Source organism: Littorina saxatilis, linkage group LG1 (genome assembly GCF_037325665.1).
Source record: "Littorina saxatilis isolate snail1 linkage group LG1, US_GU_Lsax_2.0, whole genome shotgun sequence".
In the NCBI taxonomy this organism is placed as follows: Eukaryota; Metazoa; Mollusca; class Gastropoda; order Littorinimorpha; family Littorinidae; genus Littorina; species Littorina saxatilis.
In genome coordinates this window covers 72196623-72220700 of record NC_090245.1, presented here as the reverse complement: position 1 = coordinate 72220700, position 24078 = coordinate 72196623, and the positions used below count along the sequence as shown (strand labels likewise).

Genomic DNA, 24078 nt, shown 5'->3' with positions numbered 1-24078 from the left:
AACACCCCCATAGTACGTGCATCAGGCACTCGACGGATTTGCAAGGGTATTCTTCAAATGTTTAATCCTGTTTCGGATGTGAATTGAACAGGGGCGGCAATAGTGACCTTCAATCTAGTTTGGACACCGCAACCGACTCAAATGGCGCGCATGTGTGTGTGTCTGTGTCATTTAATACCTGTCATAATTTTAAATCTATTAATTCAAATGGCAATTTTAATTTTTTAACTTCAATTGGCACTGTATAATATATATACAGAAATATATATTTAAATATATAAATATATATTTAAATATATAAATATATATTTAAATATATAAATATATATATATGTGTGTGTGTGTGTGTCTGTTGTTTATATTGATGTATTTCAATGTGAGTATGTGTTGTATTTTATTTCATTGTATTGTATTGTGTGTGTATGTGCCTGTGTGTGTGTGCCTGAGTGTGTGTGTGTGTGTGTGTGTGTGTATGTATGTATGTGTGTCTGAACGTCGTTGTGTCTGTGGCTGTGTGGGATTGTGTGTACGCGTGATTGTTTATTGTTTGTGTATGAATGCGTGCGTGTGTGTGCGTGTTTGGTGACTCCATGTGTGTGTGTGTGTATGTATGTATGTGTGTGTCTGTCTGTCTGTCTGTCTGTCTGTCTGTTTGTGTGTTAAGTTTTCTCAAGCACCCAATAACACGTGAAGCGTTTGACCTTTCTTTACTACACATTATATAGCAGTACATCAAAGTAGACACGTGGCGGACATTTGGGCATACATTAATTTTTACCAGAAATGGCAGTCAGTTACGACAGTATATTAAGCAAACGGTTCTCCGTGGCGTGTAGTGCTCAGATAGGCTGTCCCTGTGTTTCGCTATAACTGTGCTAAAACATACTGACAATTTTGGGGAAAACGGGATGCTAGTTTAAACAAAACAATGTTGCCAATGTTCAGTAGGACCCCTTCACAACCAATCACAAACGTGCAAACGTCTTTAAAACAAGAAATAAATCTTTCGCGGGCCGCTAAGTTTAGAGCTCCCGCTAACTGTGTTGAGGAAGGGGAGAATTAAAAAAAATTCTCTTAAAACAGTACGAGCTATTGATGTCAACTACAAATTACAGGTTCAATCTGATTTTTGTTTGAGAGCAAAATCGTTCAATGTACTATTTGCAGAATGTATGCCTTTCAGTATACAAGCATTTACACCTGCATTCATAGTCAACAACGCTTAATTAAAAGCATACACCATCAAATATACATTACAAAAAATTCTTCCACTAACTAAGTAATAAAAACATGAATAAAATAGGTAGTGAAAACAAGGAAATACCAGCTGAATACCCTTAATCAAACATAACATGTTATCAACAATACTGAAAACAGCCCTGGATGTTTATACATTATCACATTATCACTAAAACAACAAATACACTACATGTAGCCTACTGATGGACTGAGAAAAAACAAAATCAGGGGTTGTATTTCTTGAAGAGGTGTGTTTTAAGTGCTCGTTTGAATGCTTGGGGTGACTGAGAGTGGCGGATGTGAAAGGGGAGAGAATTCCATTGTGTGGGTGCGCAGAAAGTAAAAAGTGCGTTGTCCGTATGTATTGGTTTTGGTGTGTGGAATGGTAAGGATGCGACAGTCAGAAGAGGCACGGAGTTGTCTTGCTGGAGAATAGACGGCGAGGAGTTCATAGAAGTAAGCAGGAGACGAGCCAGAAAAGAAGTTAAAGCAGAGGGTGGACAGTTTGTAGTCAATGCGGGCTTGATTAGGTAACCAGTGCAGTGTGCGAAGGAGTGGTGTTGCGTGATCTCGTTTTCGTGCTTTGAGAATGAGGCGTGCTGCCGAGTTTTGGACTTTTTGTAGTTTATGCAGGAGGTACAGAGGACAGCCAGAGAGAAAAAGACGATGACGGGCGAGTGTTTACAGATCAAAAACAAATACAAAGTGTGCATCAGAAATGTCTGATAAATTTGGGTAACAAGAAATTAGACAGAAAAAACATTGTTTGTAATTTACTGATACTTGTTTGCCGGGTTGCAGCGTTCCTTCTCTCCCTGACGAAGCAAAAAACAGCTGCGAGGGTCCTCTAACAGAAAGTGAACTGCTCCATGCGCTAATATAAAACAAAGGAAAAATGGTTCTGCCCCAGGTTCGAATGGCATTACTATTGAATTTATTAAAGAATTTTGGTCCCGCGTGAGTATAATTATTTCACGTTCCTCTTCAGCAGCTTTCAATAATGGCAGTTTGTCTCCCTCTAAGAGAAAAGCTGTCCATATTTAATTCATTAACCCCAGACGCCTATTATACTAGCTCTTTTCTACTATTACCAGCAGTCGACACGTCATCTATATATATATATACGACTTGTGTCTGTGTGTCTGTGTGTCTGTGTATCTGTGTATTTGTGTATTTGTGTATTTGTGTATTCGCCATGCACGGCCAAAGTTCTCGATGGATCTGCTTCAAATTTGGTGGGCATATTCAGGTAGACCCGGGACACGACACAACCTGGTCGATATTTCAACACGTGCTCTCAGCGCGCAGCGCTGAACCGATTTTGGTTCAACCTCAGCTATTTTGGTTCCACCTCAGCTACCCGGGCCCCCATACCGACACACCAAAGCCAAAGTTCTCGGTGGATCTTTTTCAAATTTGGACACCGTATTCAGCTACACCCCGGACACAATATCATCGATGAGATATTTCAACACGTGCTCTCAGCGCGCAGCGCTGAAATGATTTTGGTTTTTGTGTTCATTTCACCATTATAAGTAACTCTTCCTTATCTTCTCATCTTCTCCAGGTTTTCAGCGTTTACCTCCCTTCCTTCGTATGGTGTGAGTGGAGCGTCTTCGGATATTCCCGGCGTTCTGTTACTGTTACTATTTTTAGAAGGTCAACGCAGTGTCCAGAACGTAAATTGGACCCGTAAATTATCCTCACTGTCAAAGTGCAAAGGTCGAATCAATTTATAGCCACGCGAAAAATACACTGTCATCTATCTCTCTATAGATACGGCTTCTCTGTGTTTTTGTGTGTGTGTGTGTGTGTGTGTGTGTCTCTATATGAGCAACACCTGTGCATTGTTCAGTTCTGTTTGTGATGTGGTCTGGCGGCTTTTGTGTAATTTTATGTACTGGCCTTCCTTTGAGAAGCTCTAACTTGCTCAGTCCTGTTTGAGTGGAGTTCGCCTCCAAAGGTGATTAACACGGTTACATTCGTCGACAAGGATGGGACTCGATATGGTCAGGAATGGCATTATGGCCACTGAATCATTTTCGTGCTGTTCCCATTCCACGAATCTGGGAGGGACCTAAGCTTGGCGAGCTTGGCGGGTCCATTGTTCGGACCCGGCGAAGCCGGCGTACGGCTCTAAGTACTTCTTCCCGGCGAAGCCGGCTACCCGGCGAAGCGGGTATTCATTCTAGTGACACATATGCCCTTTGACCTTTCCTTGGGGATATCCCGTACTAAAACTAGAATACGGGATTATGGAAATTTAAAGCTGTTCAATTTTACTCACGCACTAGATTCAATTTTCAATATACGACTCAAAACCTTTGGGATAAATCAAAAAGAAGAAGAAAACAGTTAAGAAATTCGAGACCGCCGGATCTGCAAGCAAACGCACTACCGCCCCGCCACGGTGGGTCTCGACCTAAACGTGTGAAAACAAATACTTGAACTGCAGCCATACCTTCCACGTGCCCGCCGGGGTTATCGAACGACCATTTGTCGACTAGTCGGTTGCCCCGTTCGTATTTGTGATTTGTACGTATTCTTATTCTCATCATTACATGTAGTCGCAGTGTTACCTATAGGGCATTACATTTTCACCAAAGCCGAGTTTACTAAACAAAACTATAATGGGAAATTCTGGGAAAATTGTCCCGCTGGAAGTACTCAATAATTATGCAACTTTTTGATTATTTCGATTCAATACATCATCCAAAACGTATAAAATTGATATTAAATGTTTACGTTATGATTAACAAAAGCTTCTCTTCAATATACTTCCAAATATGTGGTATCCTTTTACGGGAATAAAAGAAAGTTCCATATAATATATTTCACCAACACAATAATTATGTACAATTCACATTCGGCGAAATATCCATTTAAAATAACAAAAGATGTGTGGGGTATATATAATGATGAGTTTTCCAATGCAATAATAAATTGTTTACTACAGTCTAGTGTGTTTGTACAAGTCTAAAAACCAATTTGTTTCTATCTTCCAATAGACGATTTTTGAAAATAACTCTATCATGATTTGCAAGCGTTGTGGAAAAGTTGTGCCCCGCTAACAAAACCTCTCACACTGAACAGGATACACATGGCCGATCAGTTAAAGCCCCGATCGCAGCGAATAACTGCCTCCGGTGTTATGTAGTGGTCAATCGATATGATGTGAGGTTTTTTTCTCGAAAATCTTCACAAATGAGCCACGATCGCTGCAGCGATTGCAAAGCACGCGTGTCAGTTTCCCCATGCTGCCGTGACCTTAACCTCAAGCAAAACTCACGTGACCTCAGGCAAAATCCTTGTCATCATTTTCACGGGTTTTCATTCACATCCAGCTCGGAAATAAATCTCATGTTCCCCATGCAATAAATCCCCGGTTCCCAAGGTTGCAGGAAGCCGGTTATATCTGGATAATAAAAAGCAAACCCAATAGAAACGCTCGGGGATTCTTTGGCTCTTTTCATTGGCGTTTCCCCAGACCTAGACATATGACACTGCTTTGAAAAGGTTCCAAAAACGAACTGGCAAACAGGTAAAAGTAAACAAAAAACAAAACTACTTCATGAAAGGTCATAAATTCATCACAAACAAATGAAACCTAGCGATATGTTTTGTCTTCTTACAAAGTCATGGAGTGCGTGTATCTGATAAACAGACGTTCGGAGAAACACGAGTTCAAGTCAAACCAATTGACCCCTGACACACAAATTTTGACCCGTGCACAAGACGGTGTATCGATAAACGAAGCGCAAATAAGAAATAATAATAAAAGCAAAGAACATAGCAACACAAAATGCAAACATCTAACAAAGCCGAGCAAGCAGAATGACAGGTTTAATAAAAAACAAAGAGGCAATGAGTCGGAAACAAGACCGCGATTATTTCCTTCGCTGCACGACGCAAATCTTCTGTGACCTTTGACCCAACGTGCCTTGCTGCACGATTGTCGCAAAACGCTTTCCATAGGCGCACAAACCTAGTTGGTGTGATGCGCGCTGCAGGTTTTGTTTCCAGGCAGGTCGCACCTGTCGCGAATTTGTTGTCGTCACGGTCCAATCAGAGCGCTCCCAAGGTAACGTCGCGTGCGCGTGTTAAGGTTCGTGGCCAGATTTATGTCAGCAGCCTTGAACGAAGGATGCTGAGTCCCGGAGGGTTTTGTGCGGAGGCCAGCCTAAACTTCTTCGGGGTTTCTTTCACCTGTCCGGAAAGGTGTTAGGAAGGTTGTAGTCGGTAACAGGGAGAGAGAAAGCGCTTTTTCCACCCTGGGTTACACAAACTTATCATGAGCCGTATGGGCTTTTTGTCTTCGTTGACATCTTCGTCGTCGTTGTCTTCGTCTTCGTCGTCCTTCGTCTTCGTCTTCATCTAACCTGACGGTCGAGTTCAACGCATGAAATTCCTCCGTTTTGCTTCGCCTTGGGCGTTCCTGGGGAAACTCGTCGAACACGAATGAACAGCTTCTTACACGCTTGACTTTCGCCCTGCGGAGATGCAGCAGTCCTGGTGGAACAAAGTTAAGTTGATGTCCTTTTGAGCCTGTTCGCCGTCCCCTCCTTTCTTATTTCGGGAAGAACTGTCATTGGCTTCTACCATATTATACTGTTATTTGTGATCTAGTTGTTTCGTGTGATGTTACATGTTATGTCTTTCTTTTTATACGTATAAACTTGTTCGTAAAACTTTGTATTCGAGTCTTTATCGACATAATTGTCTTTGTCGGTTGTGCCTGCATGCTTGGCTAGAATTATTCACTTGCATCACTCCTTGCACCACCGGCGATCCTGACAACGATGCAAATCTTCTGTGACCTTTGACCCAACGTTGCTTCAACTGTGACATTCGATAAACTAAGCTTAATATTTACAACTGAAAACCGAGGGGATGGAATACTGAGAGGAACCTACATAACTGTGCATCCTCAAAGCTGACATACTTATCTCAACATTTTATGAACTCAAAGCACAGAAAGTTGCTTTCACACGCCAGCTTAGAATGCAACAACGTGCTGGGGCCCCAAAACATGTATTATCAAAACGGAATTCGTGTTTCAAAGCATGGCTCCCTGTGTTGATTTTGCACTTATTTTCTCACTACCAAAATAATGACAAAAACGATGTTCGGCCTTGGTCAATAAATATGAAACAAAAGACAATATGATATGCTCTCCCTCGGACCGACAAAAAAACTGGTCTGTCAACAACTCATCGAACATCTTATACTGTCACTAACATTCGTGCAAAGTGATCCGGCATTGCACCACAGATCGTTAACAGCGATGTGTATATTTACGAAAGAAATAGGGTTATATCGAGTGGACACTGCATACCGATACACGTTGGAGTCAGCTATAGTTACTGCGAGCATTGTTTTAACAGGTCGACCATGTGTTTCTCGTTCGACCATGTGTTTCTGGTTCGACCATGTGTTTCATGTTTGTCTGCGGTGAATGGGACACAACTCCTTTACGCTTGTAAATTCTGACAAATTTATTTCCGGATAACGTCTATTCTCAGCACCATTTAGCACGTTTCATTTAGATAACTTAGGTGAGTTAAAAATAAATTGTGTTTGTAACAAGCAATGAGTTACAAGCAATCAAACAGGACTATAAAAGTATGACACAAAAAACAGTCTCCAGTTTAAAGGTAATGCGTTCTCTGTTTAAATGATATAAGTATAAGCAGGTTTTAAACCTTCAAAAAGTGTCTGGATTACAAGTAACATATATATTAGCTCAAATGAGATGCTTTACAAGGTCGAAAGAAAAAAACGCTTTTCTCAAAGGAGGAAATCACCAACACTTCAAAAATACTCTTTGTAAACACGAGTTTCAATTCAAGAACAATACTGTGGGAGATTAAAGCAATCAAAAAGTATTTACACATGATTTTCCACAAAGGACGCTTATGCTTTACACAGTAAACATTATCCATAAAAAGAAGAGAAACTATCTAAATTGAGCATTAGCGAAGGTACTGTCACATATGTCTCCAGTGCGTCAATACGTATTAAACAACTCTTAATTTCTTTCTACCGAGATTTATTTTTGAAAGTTAGAAATGAATGCAATTTGTAATACCAGGTGCAACATATATAAAAACAGGTTTCTTATTAACAGTTTCAAGTATTTTGTTTCACTATGGTTACATGTAAATCATACTACGAAAGCAACTTTTCAAATAGAATCATTCGCTTTTATATTCAAATGATGAATATCAAACCAATGTAAGTGCAGTAACAAAATATAACCAGTGATCGTGCTAAGCATTTATTTTAACTTTACAAGTGCACATGGTTCTCACAAAAATGCAAACTCTTTCGTGAAACCGATCGAATTAAGTAATTATACATTACGATTATACACGATACATTTTTCATAAGAAATATAACAACCCAATGATGTGATTGGTCGTCTAATTTATTTTGTTATTAGCAGGCTTTTCCAAGTTAATTACCAGACATTTCCGGTTGGCATATTCCCTCGTTATTAGGACACGCCTTCTTCAAGAAAGAATTTATTACAGGTTAAACAATGCTTTACACATTTCTGATAATATGGAGTATTGTTAATAAACCACAAACACATTATGTCAAACAATTTAAAGATACCATCCCCGATGATAATTCATATCGTGCAACTACGCTGGTTTCACGATAGTGTGTATGATTGCTGAAGTTCGCATTTAATGCAATAAATTGAATTAGTATCATTGCCATGAAACAATGAAATTCGCACCTAGACAGAGGGTCGACTGTCTTCCCACAAGTGCTGTTAAGTAATGACACATCACTTTGCCCCAGTTTTGATTCACTTGAAGACAAAACACGTCTTCAGCTTTTAAACCAAGACAATTCTACCTGAGAAACTGAGACGGCAACATATATAGCATGACGGTTTACTTTGCTGGTGGGTTTGGTTTTCAAAGAGAGTATTCCTGGCACTAAATGAGAAAGACAAAGAGATAGAGAAAGAAAGAGAGACAGACAAGACAGACAGACAAGAAAGGCAGTCAGACAGAAAAATCAGCTATAAAACCCACGAGGTCGGTTATTTTCTGAATCGAAAGCGGCCTAACTATGTGACAAACGTACGTGGTCATATCATCGAGTCACTTCTTGTTTGATTCCGATTCCAACTTGATACTAAGGCCAGTCTTTTTCAAATGCACCAGCCCCATCAAACAGTAATCAAAATGAAGCCGTTTTCATTCAGAAAACCGAATATCTGACGTTCTGAACACAAAACTTAATAGGAACATCGTCTTCTAAGACGTAAAAAGATAGCAATAGTCTTAACTGACGCAAGTACATTTCGGTACCGCTTACAAATCTGAAAGGACACATGTACATCTGCCTATTGCCACAGCAGACTGACACTTTAAAAAAAAAAGTTGGTTTCTATTTAAAACCAAACCAACTTCTGTGATTTTTTTTAACAGATTCGAGCTATTTGACAGAACTATAGCCTCGCGCATTAATCACGTATCTGCGTCTTAATGCATAGGTAGACTTTTAACCAAGTCCTGACATGCACATTTAAAACTTTAGTTTGCTGAAACATTAATAGCAGACATTTACAAGAATTTACAAAAGGAAGCATTTTTAAGCAGACAAATACACATCTTTTCTGAAAACAATGCGGGTGTTATTCATATAAACTTTTCAGTAGATTCTGCGCTCTGAATAAACCATTCAACTGATTACGTCAAACTACATACAATGGTTTTGAAGAATAACATCATATTATTTTCAGATAATACAAAATAGTACGAGCAACTCAAACAAAATTCGGACTAAAACATACACTTTGCTTATCATGATTAATTATGTCAAAAGTCAAATCATTCATACACACAAAACATAACATGTGGCTACAAACATCACCCTGTGTAACAAAGTAAATATATTTTACAAAATGACCTCATTGTACACCTCATCTCATCCTAGCTTTAATATCTCCTTCCTTACTTTTTAATAGAACATTAACACAAATTCTCACTTCCATCTGTTACCGAATTTAGCAACATCAAGTTTCTTTCAAAGTTTAAAATCGTTTTCAAAATCAATAAATGCAACGTTAACGTTTATTTATTTTCTAAGCTGTGTGCAAGGGAACAAGGTATCACGAAGGGGAATTACCTGTTTTGAAACCTGCGTTGTTTCTCTTCAGTTATATTAATTATTGAAATCAATCTTTTTTTCAAACTTCTCTCTGCAAGAAAACTACACAATTTACTCGAGAGATAGAGAAGGGGCGCGGGGGTGGGAGAGGGCGGGGGTGGTGTTGGAGAAAGTGAGAGATAGAGAGAAATAGAGAGAGACAGAGAATGAAACCAAAATTGGTATTTCCAGTTGTACTGTTCTAAGACTGGGTGGTGTCAAATTAGGGTCCCTCGTTATATCAGCGATTTACGTCTGCAGCCTGTCAGAATTTAAAAGCAAAATACACACAAAAAAGTGTTACTGCAGTCGCTTGTAGGAGAATCATCACAAATGTCACATCGTTTCCTTGATTTCATGCATAGAATAACATTATTGCTGTAAATAACGCTGTTTCACCCCACACAGAGAGAGAAACAAAAACTAATGTCGCTTTCATGCTACTCTCTTTTTTCCGGCACTTTAAAGGGACATTTTGGTTTGGGGGATATAGGTGGCGGTATTCTAAGGTTTCTCTCAGCTCTTCTGCCCTCAAGTCCTGCCTGATCTCTTCTCAAATTGTCAAGCCGGCCTACGGGATAACTTGGTCGCTGCAAAGAACGATAACCGGGACCAGAAAAGGGAGCCGAGTCCAAGGGAGATGAACGATGTCGAGCAGGGCCAAGACTTGTGACAGGAATGGCTCTCCGCATTTCGACACCTTGGTCAGAATGCAACACGCTTTCTTGTTCCGCACCGTGTTCGCTTTCAATATCTGTTTTTGACGACCGCTCTTCTTTTCTTAACCGCATTTGTTTGAATTTTTCAAACAGTTCGTTTTCAAAGGTTTTGTCTTCAGAACCAGCAGCAATATGTCTGGGTTGAGTGTGTGACACAGTTATGATCCTGCTCATAGATGACTGGCGCCTTAGAACTCCTTCTGACCAAACAGTAGATTCTCTCTCCGGACGAAAAACGTTCTCATGACCATATGAACCAGGCACTGGAGCCGATGTGTTGGCTTCGACTGTGTTTGAGTTTCCTGGGCAACGTTGACCGCTGCTTTCAGCGTCATCCTCACTGCGGTGACAGTCTGGTGAGATGCTATTGTCCAAAGGGGAACCATCAATGTCAGATGCAGCCTGGCCTTTGGCGTTTCGGTAAGGCTGTGAAATATATTGAAAATTAGAAATACGTCAGATCTAATAAATGAAGGGGCGTACGCGCTCTAAATAAGGATAGCTAAATGCGTAGATGGTGATAGGCTTGCGAAACAGATTTCCTAGCACCTGATAGAATAATAACTATTGCCAACATGATACAAATAAAAACTTTCCTTTCTTTTACGTCTTCCAGTATGCATATGGGTTGTTTTCCGTGTGTACCATTTTGTGACATGCATTGTCAGTCCTTTAAATGATTATAACGTATATTAAATGGCAACTGGAATGTATTCTCTTTATTTTGTTTCAGGAATACTCCAGTTTGATAATGATGCAGAAATGTAACAGAAAACATCGTTTATATTTTAGTCTTCTTTTCTATTTGTTAGTATTCAAATCCATGTCACAACCTTTGGTTTCCATGTTACAAAGGTGATGTACTTTCTTTGCAGGCCAAGGATACATATGGAACCAGTATTTATTTAATGAAATCAATTTGTATGTTAAAATTTCTCAGTTAAATAAAGTAATACCATCTTCGTAACAGGTTTTCCACTGGTACACAGCTGTGGAGAATAACCCATAACTTATGGCACCACCCTGTGATTGCTCTTTACTTAAAATTGCAGATCCTCACACAATCGGGTAATACCTATTTGTGTTCACGCTTCGGCTCAAGCGTCGGTCAAAAACAGTAGTGTAAGGTTGCTGCAGTAAGAACTAAACTTGTCACATGAGAAGAAAATAAATTAAATACAAATTATGTTTTGACATGAAGCCCCGAGACTTTCGCTGTGAACTTGTTTGTTTGTTTTTTTATCGTGCACATACGTTTACACGGGCGTGTTTGGACACCAAGGAAGTCTTCACAAAGTTGACTCGCCGAACATTGGAATCGAACCCACGCCGAAAGCGACAACTGGTTTTGAAGCCAGCTATGTTACCGACTGAGCTATTTCCCCGCCTCAGAAAATAATAATATGAAAGGAAAAAGAAAATCTAAGACAATGAAACCACAGACGATTTGAACATAAGAATGAAGAAGAAGAATTGAAGGTTGGTTTCTCGAGGATATTACAACAGCCGAAATATGTGTGCCTTAATTTATGGATACCGGGCGGAAAAGTTCGTGCCATACAACGTGGGGCAACTTTTTAAACGAATAGTTACCTACCCGATCCACGTGTGAACTGCCTGAACGGTCTTGTGCTGTCTCGGAAAGCTGAGGGCTCCCTGTCTCTCTGGGTGAACTGTCCTCGTCCTGGGGATCCTGGATGGATGATTTGCGGCTTCCTTTGGCACTTCGGTTGTCTGGTCTTTCTGTATCCTTTCGTTTTAGATCGTCAGGCTGTATGTCCTCTGTCCGGCCCATTATTACAACTTCAGGTTCCGCAGGTGTTTCGTAGGTCTGCAGAAGGCGTCGTTCTTCGTCTGCTTGTAATGACCAGTCTTCTCTTCCATGCACTCTTCTAATTTCTGACAAGACGGCAGCTATGTTCGGGTTGCTTTGTGAATGTAGCTTTGACGTTGAGTTCGAACCACCAGAGCCGGATAAATCTGTCATCGACGTTGAGGTATTGTCCGTGTTTGTACTTGTCGTGCTATCCTGAATTGTGGTTTCACTTTCAGTGTCATCCTCGGTGAAGTCGGAGTCAGGCCAGTGTCCTGATTCAGAGGACTCATCCTGGCAACTAGGGGTCCGGTAATGCTGTCAAATATCAATGAAGAACAAAAGGTTATGCAATTAACTGTATAGCAAGCCAATGCTACGTATATGAACATTAGTTTAAAGGGAGAGTTTTCTGGTGAATTTAACTTAAAGAAGTCCAAAAGGAATTTATCAAATTATCAAGACATGACTCATTGTGTGGGGAGGGAGGGATTAGTTAAATTCCTGTCCAAACTGTCCGAATTTCATTCATATAAATGACCAGTAAGGTCTATCATAGGTATGTGTCTACGTTATTTTTAGTCATCTTGCATATATACATGTATGTGCAAAGCATGAACAGGATATCGACGAGAAGCATTCATTGTAAGCTTCCTAGACGTTATCCTTTGGGCCTAGCCTTCTTCAAAGGGGTTTCTTGTTCTGATGACGGAAGCGCGTCAGATAACGTGCTGATATTGTGCTAAAGAATAAATAACAAGATTCAAATAAAAATCTATCATATAAAAATGGTGTTTAACTTGTTTTTTAAAGGTATGATTAAGTGGGCATTTTGGATTTGTACAATAGCAACGGTTCATACCTAAATCCACACCCACCACCAAATATTCCCAAGCGTTTCCAAATGATTGACAGCTTGCTTTAGTTTTCTAACAGTTGTTATCATAAAACCTATGAAAAAAGAAGCAAACAAGCATTTTCTCCACGATTTACTTACACTGTTGGTCACTTCGTCTGTAGACAGCCAGTTCAGTATGTTGCCGTTTTCGCAGCCAATCCACAGTCCTCCATCGAAGTCCGTGGTGAGTGCTGTAATGCGTGTTTGAAGCAAGGGGCTTTCTCGAGAGAGAATTTTTCTTGCACCACCGCCTTTTTCACAGGAGATCATGTAAATACCCGAATTTTCTGCTACCATGAGAACATTCTGACCGACATTGCGGTAAAAACATACGTCAGTCGGATGAAAGACGATCTTTTCTTCGGGGAATGTTTTCAAAGGTTGCTGTGGTTTTGCATTTGTGTCATTTGGGTTCTGAAAAATCGCAACTGCGAACTGGGGAGAACCCCTTTGTCCTGACGATGACCTCTTTCTTGCTTTTGTGTGTAGCAATTCTTCGCAATTTTGGATGATCGCAAAGTAGTCTCCACCTTCGTCAGCAACGACAGTTTGGGGACTTTCTGTTTGAACACTGAATAATGCTTTGGCTGAGTCCATGGAGATTTGGTAGATCTTGTAGTGTTCAGCCCGTGATGCTGACAACTTTCGAGTAAGTGTCTTCTTCTCCGAGTCTACCTTGACGCAGCAGAGATAATGTTTTAATTGATTGTGTTTATCATTATCTGATGACCACGATCCAACATCAACAATTTCCTTGGCCCCAGTGACCGTGCAGGCTACGACGACCTTGTGTTTGGAAGTAGATGACAACCGTGGACGCTTAATATTTTCCGCAAGCTTTTTCTGGAGGAGTATTTCTCTTTCGTAGTTTGAGACAACTAAAGTAAGTGTGCCAATATTTGTATCGTCTCTTTCGCTGTCGGCATTTTCTGAAAAAACAACGCATACCCGTTTATCGCGCATAACATGCAGCGCCTTCACTTCATATGATAAATTCATTTTGAGGGCAATGACCATTCCTGATGCTTGAGTGCGCGCCTCTGCAATCGTAGGGCCTCCGATAAATCTGTTCAGATACTTTTGCCATGGCACATCTGATGTGTCCGGGATGAAGACATACGTTTGATGCAGTGGTAGGTCCATATCGATTGCTGTTGACACTTGTGACAAGAACAATCCTTGTTGAAGAACCTCGTGGGACTCTACATTTTCGCTCAATAGCCAGCTTATTGACTTTTTGTCTTCCTCAAGGGGTTTCAAGCGCTTATTTACCACTTCGATATGTGAAAGCAATTCTGCACTCGCGTTTTGCTCTGCACACTTTTCAATATCTCGTATTTTTTCTGTCACGAGTTCTTCCATCCATCGTTTTACTTCTCCTGCTCGGAGTTTCACGTTTGTTTTCATATCTTCCACAGATTGGTTAAAAGTGTCTTGGGAAGAACGTTTTTCACTAAGTAATTCCTCTGCTTTACAGATGGAATTTTGAAGTTCTCTGAGTTTCCCTTTTAGCGTTGTTCTCATTTCTTTTGCTTCTTTGGCTATATCTCTTGTTGTGTGTCTCTGGCAGTCGGTAAATTTACACTCTCTGCAGACCAGTCTCTTACAAGCCTGACACCAATATCTCACTCGTTCCTCCTGATGATCATCACAGTATGGAACGTCCGCCATTTTTGTTTATTTAGCTAAAATAAATGCATTTTTTATTTATCTCAGTTTCAATTCTGTTTCAACAGCTCAAACTACTGGGTATGGTTAAAGAGTAAACCACATTCACGTTCTACTCTCTTGTTGTGCTCCGTGTCATCAGCGACCGAACATATCTGTACAAACCTTTCTGAGCTCTTGGTAACTGGGTTTTTTATATAAGATTGTTATCTAAGATAAACGCGTACCCATCAGCGTATACAGCGAGAAGGGGCCTATATCAAGTTCAGCAATGTAATCCAAGACGTAAAGTTGGAGACTTGCGAGGGTTGTCTCAAACGTCCGTAGCCTACCCATGAGGGGGCATGAACATTTGTGAACATTTGTTAAAGGCATAATTATCTTCGGTGTTTATCTGGTGTTTCAAATTAATTTTTTTGAATGTTTTGATCACTAATGTAAATACCCAAAATGAGCTTTCATGAAGAGTGTTAGCAATCTATTTTTGTTAATAAGGTTTATTAAATGACAAACAGCAAAAGTAATAATAGTTTGCCTCCTCGCCCAAAAAAACAAATTAGTAAGCAATACCAATTAAAATAAATGGTATCCATTCCTCATGTAAAAATGGATAATGAATGTAACTAATCTAGACTGAATACTTACTGTATAAATAGGGTGGTATATGTGATGAGGGGTAACGAGACCAAAATGTGTAGGTACTGTATTGCTTAGTTTTTACACTCCCGGTATAGGGGTGTGTATAGGTTTCGCTCGATGTGTTTGTTTGGGTGTTTGTGTGTTTGTGTGTTTGTGTGTTTGTGTGTTTGTGTTCGCATATAAACCTCAAGAATGAACGGACTGATCGTCACCAAACTTGGTGAACAGGTTCTATACATTCCTGAGACGGTCCTTACAAAAATTGGGACCAGTCAAACACACGGTTAGGGAGTTATTGGTGGATTAAAATTATACAAGGACTTATACAGGGACATCTTCATGGTCAAAGGGAAATAACCATTCTCACTCAGTCACTGCCACCAACTGAGAAGGTTATTTCCCTTTGACGGGGGTGTTTTTCCTACCTCGTAGGAATTTCTTGTTGTGTGTGTTTTTTTAAGTGTTTAAAATAATACACGAGCACAAATGGTGTAGTAGCATAGTCTAATGCATGGATTTTTCTTTCTTAAACCTTAACCAACTTCAGTCAATGAAGACTGTTTCCATAGGATTGGGAAAAAATTTGTATCATTTTTGAAATGTTTCTGTGCCAACTATTTGAGAAAAAAATGGCACATATTTTTCTTAAACTTAGGATACAAGCTAATCTTATTTATATGTGTCGTGCCGAATTCACGTAATTGCCGATTCCGCGTAATAGGCAACATATTTACCCATTTCGCGTAATCGGCAAAACGCTGCCCAATACGTGAAATCGGCAGCGTTTTGCCGAAATCGCGTAAAGGCCTCTAAAACTTGCCTATTTCGCGAATTCGGCAGCCGATTACGCGGAATCGGCAGCCGATTACGCGTAATGGGCAAGTTGACCATTACGCGAAATCAGCAATAATGAGCTTAGTGTGTATGTTTGTTTGTTTGTTTGTGTGTGTGTGTGTGTGTGTGTGTGTGTGTGTGTGTGTGTGTGTGTATATATGTGTGTGTGTGTGTGTGTGTGTGTGTGTGTGTGTGTGTGTGTGTGTGTGTGTGTGTGTGTGTGTGTGTGTGTGTGTGTGTGTTGTCGATACTGACCATGACTGTGATAATATACACAGTATACTTGTGATGCAAACAAGGCAAACATTTATTTTCAAAACAAGAGAACGATAATAGGAAAAGATTTTAGACACGACTCCGGGGATATTTCTGGCGTCGAGTCGACCCCTGTCAAACTCAGACACTGGAAGTAGGACACAGTTCCCGACGTTTAGGGAGGGTTGTTTGGCATTGCTTGAAGACAGCACATGAGCGCTACTTTTTTCTGCAGACCCAATCTCGGTTTTTCCCCAAACAACACCTCGTATGGAGTTTTGTTCTGCAGATTTCTGTGTGGGGATGAATTCTTTTGTAGCTGGACAAAGCGGAGCCCTTCAGACCAGTTACTGGTGCCGTTGTCGATGGTCCACGCTATCAGCATTTGCTTCACATCTGCGTTCGATCGTTCTACAAAACCCTGGCTCTGAGGATGTCGAGCCCGCCCATGTACAATGCGAAGGTTTTGCCACATGTTTTTGAGTTCGTCAACCACTGAAGCAACACATTCTCGACCATTGTCGCTTTGGAGGATACACGGAGCGCCAATCATTGTGAAAATGTCATGTATGCAACTTCTGCCGCTCTTTTGCTTTTCAGCGGTCGTAGGACCAGGAACTTTGTGAAATGGTCCTGGTAATTAAGAATGTGCACGAAGCCCCCGTCAGGGGATGACTCTATGTTGATAAGGTCCACCTGGCCTCTGTCGCAGAAAGACTTTGACCTGACAGGTTTCACAACCAGGCCTTTGCTTGGATTTGCCTTTTTTCGTTGGCAGGTTTCACAGGCCGACACAAAACAGTTAATCATTTTACCGGAAATGTTCGCGTACTTATCTTGGAGAATTGTTTGTTTGTTTTTTCTCGCCTCCGTGCCCAGTGCTGACATGTGCCTCAGTCGTCTGCGTTGGGCAATGTGTACTTGCCGTCCATGCTGACTAGCTGTTCCTCTGCAATCAGCAAAATGAAAGCTTAAACTAAAAGTTTAAATTTGGTATTGTTTGTGAGTTTCAATCACTAAGGCCCCTTGTTTGATTGACAATACGGGCACACGAGAACAAGTATTATTTTGTTGAGGATATGCTCACAAACCGTCCACCCTGTGTGTGGCTCGTGTTCTTTTCTGTTATACTGTCATTGACACTGTTAGAGAGAGAGAGAGAGAGAGAGAGAGAGAGAGAGAGAGAGAGAGAGAAGAGAGAGAGAGAGAGAGAGAGAGAGAGAGAGATCGACCACACACACACACACACACACACACGCACGCACGCACACTTAACTTGCTCTTGCCGATTTCGCGTAATGGGCATGCAACTTGCCCATTACGCGTAATCGGCTGCCGATTCCGCGTAATCGGCTGCCGAATTCGCGAAATAGGCAAGTTTTAGAGGCCTTTACGCGATTTCGGCAAAACGCTGCCGATTTCACGTATTGGGCAGCGTTTTGCCGATTACGCGAAATGGGCAAAAATGTTGCCTATTACGCGGAATCGACAATTACGTGAATTCGGCACGACTAGATGAATACCCGCTTCGCCGGGTAGCAAGTAGAGCCGAATACCCGGCTTGAGTGGCGCACCGTACGCCGGCTTCGCCGGGTCCGAACCATGGACCCGCCAAGCTTAGGTCCCTCCCAGATTCGTGGAATGGGAACAGCACGAAAATGATTCAGTGGCCATAATGCCATTCCTGATCATATCATGTCCCATACTTGTCGACGACGCCCAATGTAACTGAGTGCCGAAACACCACAATCACCTTTGGAGGCGAAGTCCACTCACACAGGATTGAGAAATTTAGAGCTTATCTCTAAGCCCTTTTCAATCTGTGATGGCTTCTTAGAGGAAGGCCAGAACATACAGACTCAGAAAAGCAGCCATACGACATCACAAACAGAACTCTACAATCCACAGGTGTTTTCTACAGACACACACAAACACACACACACACATGCAGAGAAGCCGTATATATATATAAATATAGAGAGATAGATGACAGTGTATTTTTCGCGTGGCTATAAATTGATTCCACCTTTGCACTTTTACAGTGAGGACAACTTACGGGTCCAAGGAAAGCGTTCTGGACACTGCGGTGACCTTCTAAAAATAGTAACAGAACGCCGGGAATATCCGAAGATTCCCCTCATACTGTAGTGCACCATACGAAGGAAGGGATGTAAACGCTGAAAACATGGAGAAGATAAGGAAGAGTTATGGTAGTTGATCCCGAAAAAACCCACCAAAATCGGTTTGCGCTGCGCGCTGAGAGCACGTATTGAAATATCTCATCGACCAGATTGTGTCCGGGGTGTATCTGAATATGGACACCAAATTTGAAACAGATCCATCGAGAACCTTGGCCGCGCAACGCGATTACACAGACACACACACAGACAGATAGACAGACAGACAGACACAAGTCGTATATATATATATATAGATAGTGTGCATTTCATGCAGATGTGTTAACAAACACGAGAGATTAGTCATTATCATGATTTCCACGTGTCCCTTTAACTGGAGCTATTAAATTGTTGCTCATTTGCACCTGCCTTTACAAGGTAACACACACAATGTAATGTATGTTGTGAAAGTGATGAGTTCACCAGCAGTCAAATGTGTCTTCCTGCTGCTACGTTATGTTATGGGCAAGTTACACAAGCGCGCGATTGTGTTTATCAGCGCATGTCTGTGTAAAACTCGGTTTTACGAGTGTGGAGAAAAGCGACTACATGAATAATTTTGTTTTGTCTTTTCTCCATATGCAATTTTCTTCTTAAAGTTTAGAGAGTGAAGAAGAAGAGAAGGCGTAGAGAGCAGAATATATTATCTAAGTTAGTATCGAAACGGTGTGGAATTAAGATTCACACTCTAAAATCATATTTGTTCTTTCCCCTAGTAAATTGTTCGGAGATAAGGATGATATAGTACTTTTCTATTGTTCTCTTGCGGTAGAATTAATTGGTTAATTGGTTTTGACACGATGGCGCCGGCTTGACTGACGGGATATGAACCCTAGGTCACTAAATCGCTACGGCTTAATTTTGAGCACGTGGACCGCCCGCGAAAGCATTGTTTTTCGACATCCAACTCTCACCTTCCCCCCCCCCCCCCCCCAACCCTCCTTTCCAGCTTGACTTGATTCTTTACTTCCATGTTGAATAATACTTGGTACACACAGACGAACACACACGCACACACTCTCTCTCTCTCTCTCTTTCTCTCTCTTTCTCTCTCTCTCTCTCTCTCTCTCTCTCTCTCTCTCTCTCTCTCTCTCTCTCTCTCTCTCTCTCTCTCTCTCTCTCTCTTTCGTCTTTTATGTAGCTTTTACATGTATATCATTCTTTCTTTTACCCATGTATTCAATATAAACATGTAGTCTGTATTCATTTGTTTAGTAGAATGTAGATTTTATGTTTATCATCTACATATGAGAAGCCTGTTGAATATACACTGTGTTTGACTGTGGTTAACGTGTAACTGCATACATTTTTGGTGTGACATGACTATTTTGCGAGATAATAGTCAGAGGTTTTGCACTTTGTTCACAGTGTTGATAACCAATGAGTGTTTGGTATCAAATGATGCGTCGTAGAATCTCCATTTTATTGATGTATATCTTTATAGCGTTTTTGATGTAGTTTTCTTAGTACAGGAGTTTTTGTGTATGTTTGAGGGGTTTTAACTGTAGCTTGTATGGAGACTGATAGCAGCCTCGAAACTCTCCCCCCTCCCTCCCCATTTTGTTATGTGATCCCAGTGCGACGTTTTCATTGGTTCCTTAGCTGTGACGTCAGGGACAGTCATGGAAGGTATATAAGCTGTTAGTTTTCAAGGTTCGGGGGAGTCTTGGCAACCAACCTGGCTTAAGTGTCTAAATGGTATACCGGACTCCCCACCACCACTTAGGGTTACAGCATTGCTTCTTTGGGAATGGTTGTGGATGAGTTCCAACCTGAGTACTGAGAAGTATTTGTTGTCATCTCTAAACTGTCCTCCGGAGTCTGAGCAACCAACCTGGCTTAAGTGTCTAAATGGTATACCGGACTCCGCCCTGTGGACTGAACTGACAGGGTTAACAAAAAACGTTCCGCAGTCCCAGGTTACCACACGGCGAGTAAAGTGGCGTCGCTTTGCTCTTTTACTTTATTTTTACTCAGGCCCCGAACCTCTGCCCAAATTTTCGGCCATTTTAGGACATAGAATATTGCTTTCAGTAGCGTATTTTGCTAAGGGTACCTACGGGTCATGCCCAAATTTTTAGCCATTTTTGGACTTAGAATATTTTTGTAAGGAGTAGGAAAATTACAGGAATAGAGTGAACCAATGTACAGATATATTTTCTGAAAAGAACCTACGCATTGTATTGAGTTTTTATGACTTGTTTTGATTCAATACAATTTTGAACTTTACCCGCCTCTTCTTGAGTTTATATTCTGTGTGTCTGTTTGTCCTGTCGTGTGATTGCCATCCTGACAAATGACCTTCAAACACGAATAACATCTAAGACACAGACACAGACAGTTAGAGTTAATGTGAAGCTAAGACCGCTCGGCTTTACAAATGGTGTCAGAAGTGGGATTAAGATTGGTTCATTGTAGGTTTTGGTAGCTTTTCATTTATTTTTACTTAGAAAGAGAAGATCCCCTCCCATCCCTTTGTTTTTATTTTATTTTTCTCAGTCACTTAGCCAGTGACTGTTTATTTCTCTGGACTGCTGCAAAGCAAGATGTCTGACCTTGGTTCACAAGAAGACCTGCGGGCGTCAGGCGGTACTGACGACAAGGGTCGTCGCCTACCTCCCTTGAAACAGCATAATGCAAACACTAGCATATTTTTTGTTGCTATCAGAGTTAGGTCTTTTTCTCTGTGTACTTTAAAGAGATGGGGCTGTTAGTGTTCAAAGCTTTAAGCTGGTTTTTTTCCTTTTGCTGGGCAAACCTTTTTTTTTCGTCTGCTCCCTGAAAATCACCCTTCCTGCTGATGGCTGCGGACCGAAGCAAGATAGCGGACAACGAGGCAGTGTTCCAGAGGGCATGCAGTGCAGTCAACACAGCTGGCAGTACTCCGATGCGGCACCGTCATGGAGCCAGTGGCTAGGAAAGCTGCGGGCATGCAGGGACAACACGGCACGTTGTCTTGGCAACGAGGAACACGGTCTACACGGCGCTTGGAGGAAAAGCAAGGAACCATCCGGACAACACAGCAGGGGTCGTCTTCAGTCAACTGCACACGGGAGCAGTACAGAGTGGCTTTCCGGTCGATCTCTCCAACTCGAGACCTGGACTGGGAAGCCAGAGCTGCATACTGTCGGCGACACGATTCACGTGTTGCTGGCAGGAGAGCAGAGCAGCCAATGCCAGGAATGCAGCGATCTGCGTCACGAGGCGACGGCGCCGACGGAGAATATTCAGGGACAGACAGCGGTCTTGGAGTCAGTCTCTGTCTCCCCGGATCACAGCGCGCACAGAACAACGGCAGTGGGGGACGAACAGCCAGCTGGCGAAACAACTACAACTGCAGAGGAAGAGCGACAGAGGTGACACGAAGCTTGTCACTGGGGTCCAAGGACGATCGAGCTTTTCTGACGCTGCAGCCTCGGTGACACGCGGTCATCCTAACGTGTGTAACCTGGGAAAGCAACAGATGCCGGGCGGGGAAAACCTTCCCTGCTGGCATAGATGTCGAGTTCTGGACAGACAGGGACACTGTCTGGAGCTCGAGGGAAGGAACGGCGCTTCGCTGACCGGCGGAAGCGAGTTCAACAGATGTCCGCCAACATTCAACGGAAAGGCGGATTGGGTGGCGTTCCGAGTTCAGTTCGAAATGTTTGCAGAGCTGAACAGATGGACAGAGGCAGACATGGGTTTTCAGCTTGCTGTTTGTCTACGAGGTTCAGCACTGACAACGCTGAAACTCGTGAGACCCGAAGACAGACGGGAATATGGCTCGCTTGTTCGGGCCCTTGAAGCGAGATTCAGCACACAGATACACGAGAAAGAACTTCTACGGACGAACCTTCAGAACAGAACGCGTCAGCAAGATGAAAGTCTGCCTGCATTAGCGGAAGACGTCAGGCGCCTGGTACAGATAGTCTATCCGGCAGCTAGAAGAGAAGACAGTAGCTGGAGACGGGCCATCGAGGAGGGAGATGTTTTGGTCTTCTTACACCTGTGACGGCTGCACAGGTGGTTGGGGTTGTACTGACGTCAGGAGTTACGTCAGGCAACAGGTTTTCCGAAGATCAGCGCATCTTTGAAGAGAAGACAGACAAGGAGGAGACAAAACCTGCTGAAGGTTGCTTCCGTGTGCAGTGTGGGACACTGCATGCAAGATACAGAGGGATTCTGTGTACGTCCCAACAACTACACCGTCGGACATCTCGGCCCACAAGATTCCAGCGACGGCAGAGAAGAACTACGTCATCACGAAACGCAGCCGATACCAACAACACCGTACATCGACCTGACAAGGACAACCCAGCTGACCAGTGCGCTGCAGGGGATCCGGTCGGCGAGCGAGCTTTACGGCGCGCTGCCACGAGGCCGTGATTCCTGCCTCTGTCTGACGAGACAGGGGAACCTGTCTGACGCTGCAGCTGGTGCGTCTCGAGTCCTATCACCGCCACAGAAGTCGTCACAGAGGTCATCCGTTCCTGCGTTCCTGTCCGGCGCCGCGAGGACGCGCCGGGTGTCATCTGGTCCTGTGTTGCTGTCCGGCGCCGCGAGGACGCGCCTGATGTCGTCAAGGTACCACTCTCCCGGAATCCGCGGAGCGAGGCGACATCAGCGACAACTCAAGCGTCAGACGCAAGCACCAAGGAAATAGGCACCAGTGACTTCGTGATCAATAAGGGTAGGGAGCTCGATAGATGTTTTTGTTCTGATTTTTGTTAAAAAGCATAGATTAGCATAACCAACGACGAAAGAGATGCAGATAACAAAAGGAGAGACAGCAGACCTACGTCATCGCCTGCTGGAGAGACTGAGATTTGACCATTAGAGGAGACTGAGGGGTTCACGATGGAGTAGACAGCGTCTGGCCAGAGCTGATGAAACATTTGGTTTTTTTCTTGTTGCAACAACTTACTACAGAAGAGTCATATACACTCTGCCATGGGTGTAGTCCAACAACCTGCGGGGGATTGGATTGGGAACCGTCTTGACCTGGTGTCACACTAGGTGGCACTGGAGGGTATGGTACAGAAGACCTACCAGAGGACAGGCAAGGCAAGCATAACCGAAAGAGCGGTTTGAGCGGCGTGTGCTGGACCTATGCGGCCACATAGGTCGGGTGGGCTGATCAACTGGAGAGCTAAGTGCATCCAGCAGCGAGGGAGCCTGAGAGATGGACTTCTCGGAAGGGGACTTAGATTACAACGAGAGGTCCCGAAGACACGCATCGGTCACCAGTCCATGAACCTATTGCAGAAACCGGGAAGGTTGTCAAAGAGAAGAACACAGAACCACAAATCTCTTCGAAAATCATTATCAGAATCTACGGTGGCAGTCAACGACACCCGACTACCTCTGTCCCGGTAAAGACACGGCGGTCGACCTGGGATGCCAGCTGCGTCTCGGCGTTAAACGGTGCTCCAGCTGGGGGTCGTCCGGGGGCGGATGTTTCACTGAGGTCGACGCCTTGGCAGTGACAGAAGAGACAGAGGAAGCTGCCTGGCGCCGCGAGGACGCGCCAGCCGATGTTGATGTCGTTGCTGTGACGGAGGGAGCTGCCTGGCGCCGCGAGGACGCGCCAGTTGATGTTGATGTCGTTGCTGTGACGGAGGGAGCTGCCTGGCGCCGCGAGGACGCGCCAGTTGATGTTGATGTCGTTGCTGTGACGGAGGGAGC

General features: G+C 42.8%; 2 protein-coding genes across 2 annotated transcripts in view; both read right to left on the bottom strand.

Moving 5' to 3' along the window:
* The window catches only part of LOC138977883 (uncharacterized), an 88678-nt gene that overhangs the window by 18390 nt on the left and 46210 nt on the right, over positions 1-24078 (bottom strand). The gene's annotated exons all lie outside the window — the stretch shown is intronic.
* On the bottom strand, positions 752-15019 carry LOC138977865 (uncharacterized). Its single transcript, XM_070350473.1, has 3 exons — positions 12938-15019; positions 11725-12258; positions 752-10553 (listed from the first exon to the last, which is right to left on the bottom strand). Exons 1-3 carry the CDS (start codon positions 14507-14509, stop codon positions 9849-9851), a joined length of 2811 nt encoding a protein of 936 aa, XP_070206574.1. The 5' UTR covers positions 14510-15019; the 3' UTR covers positions 752-9848.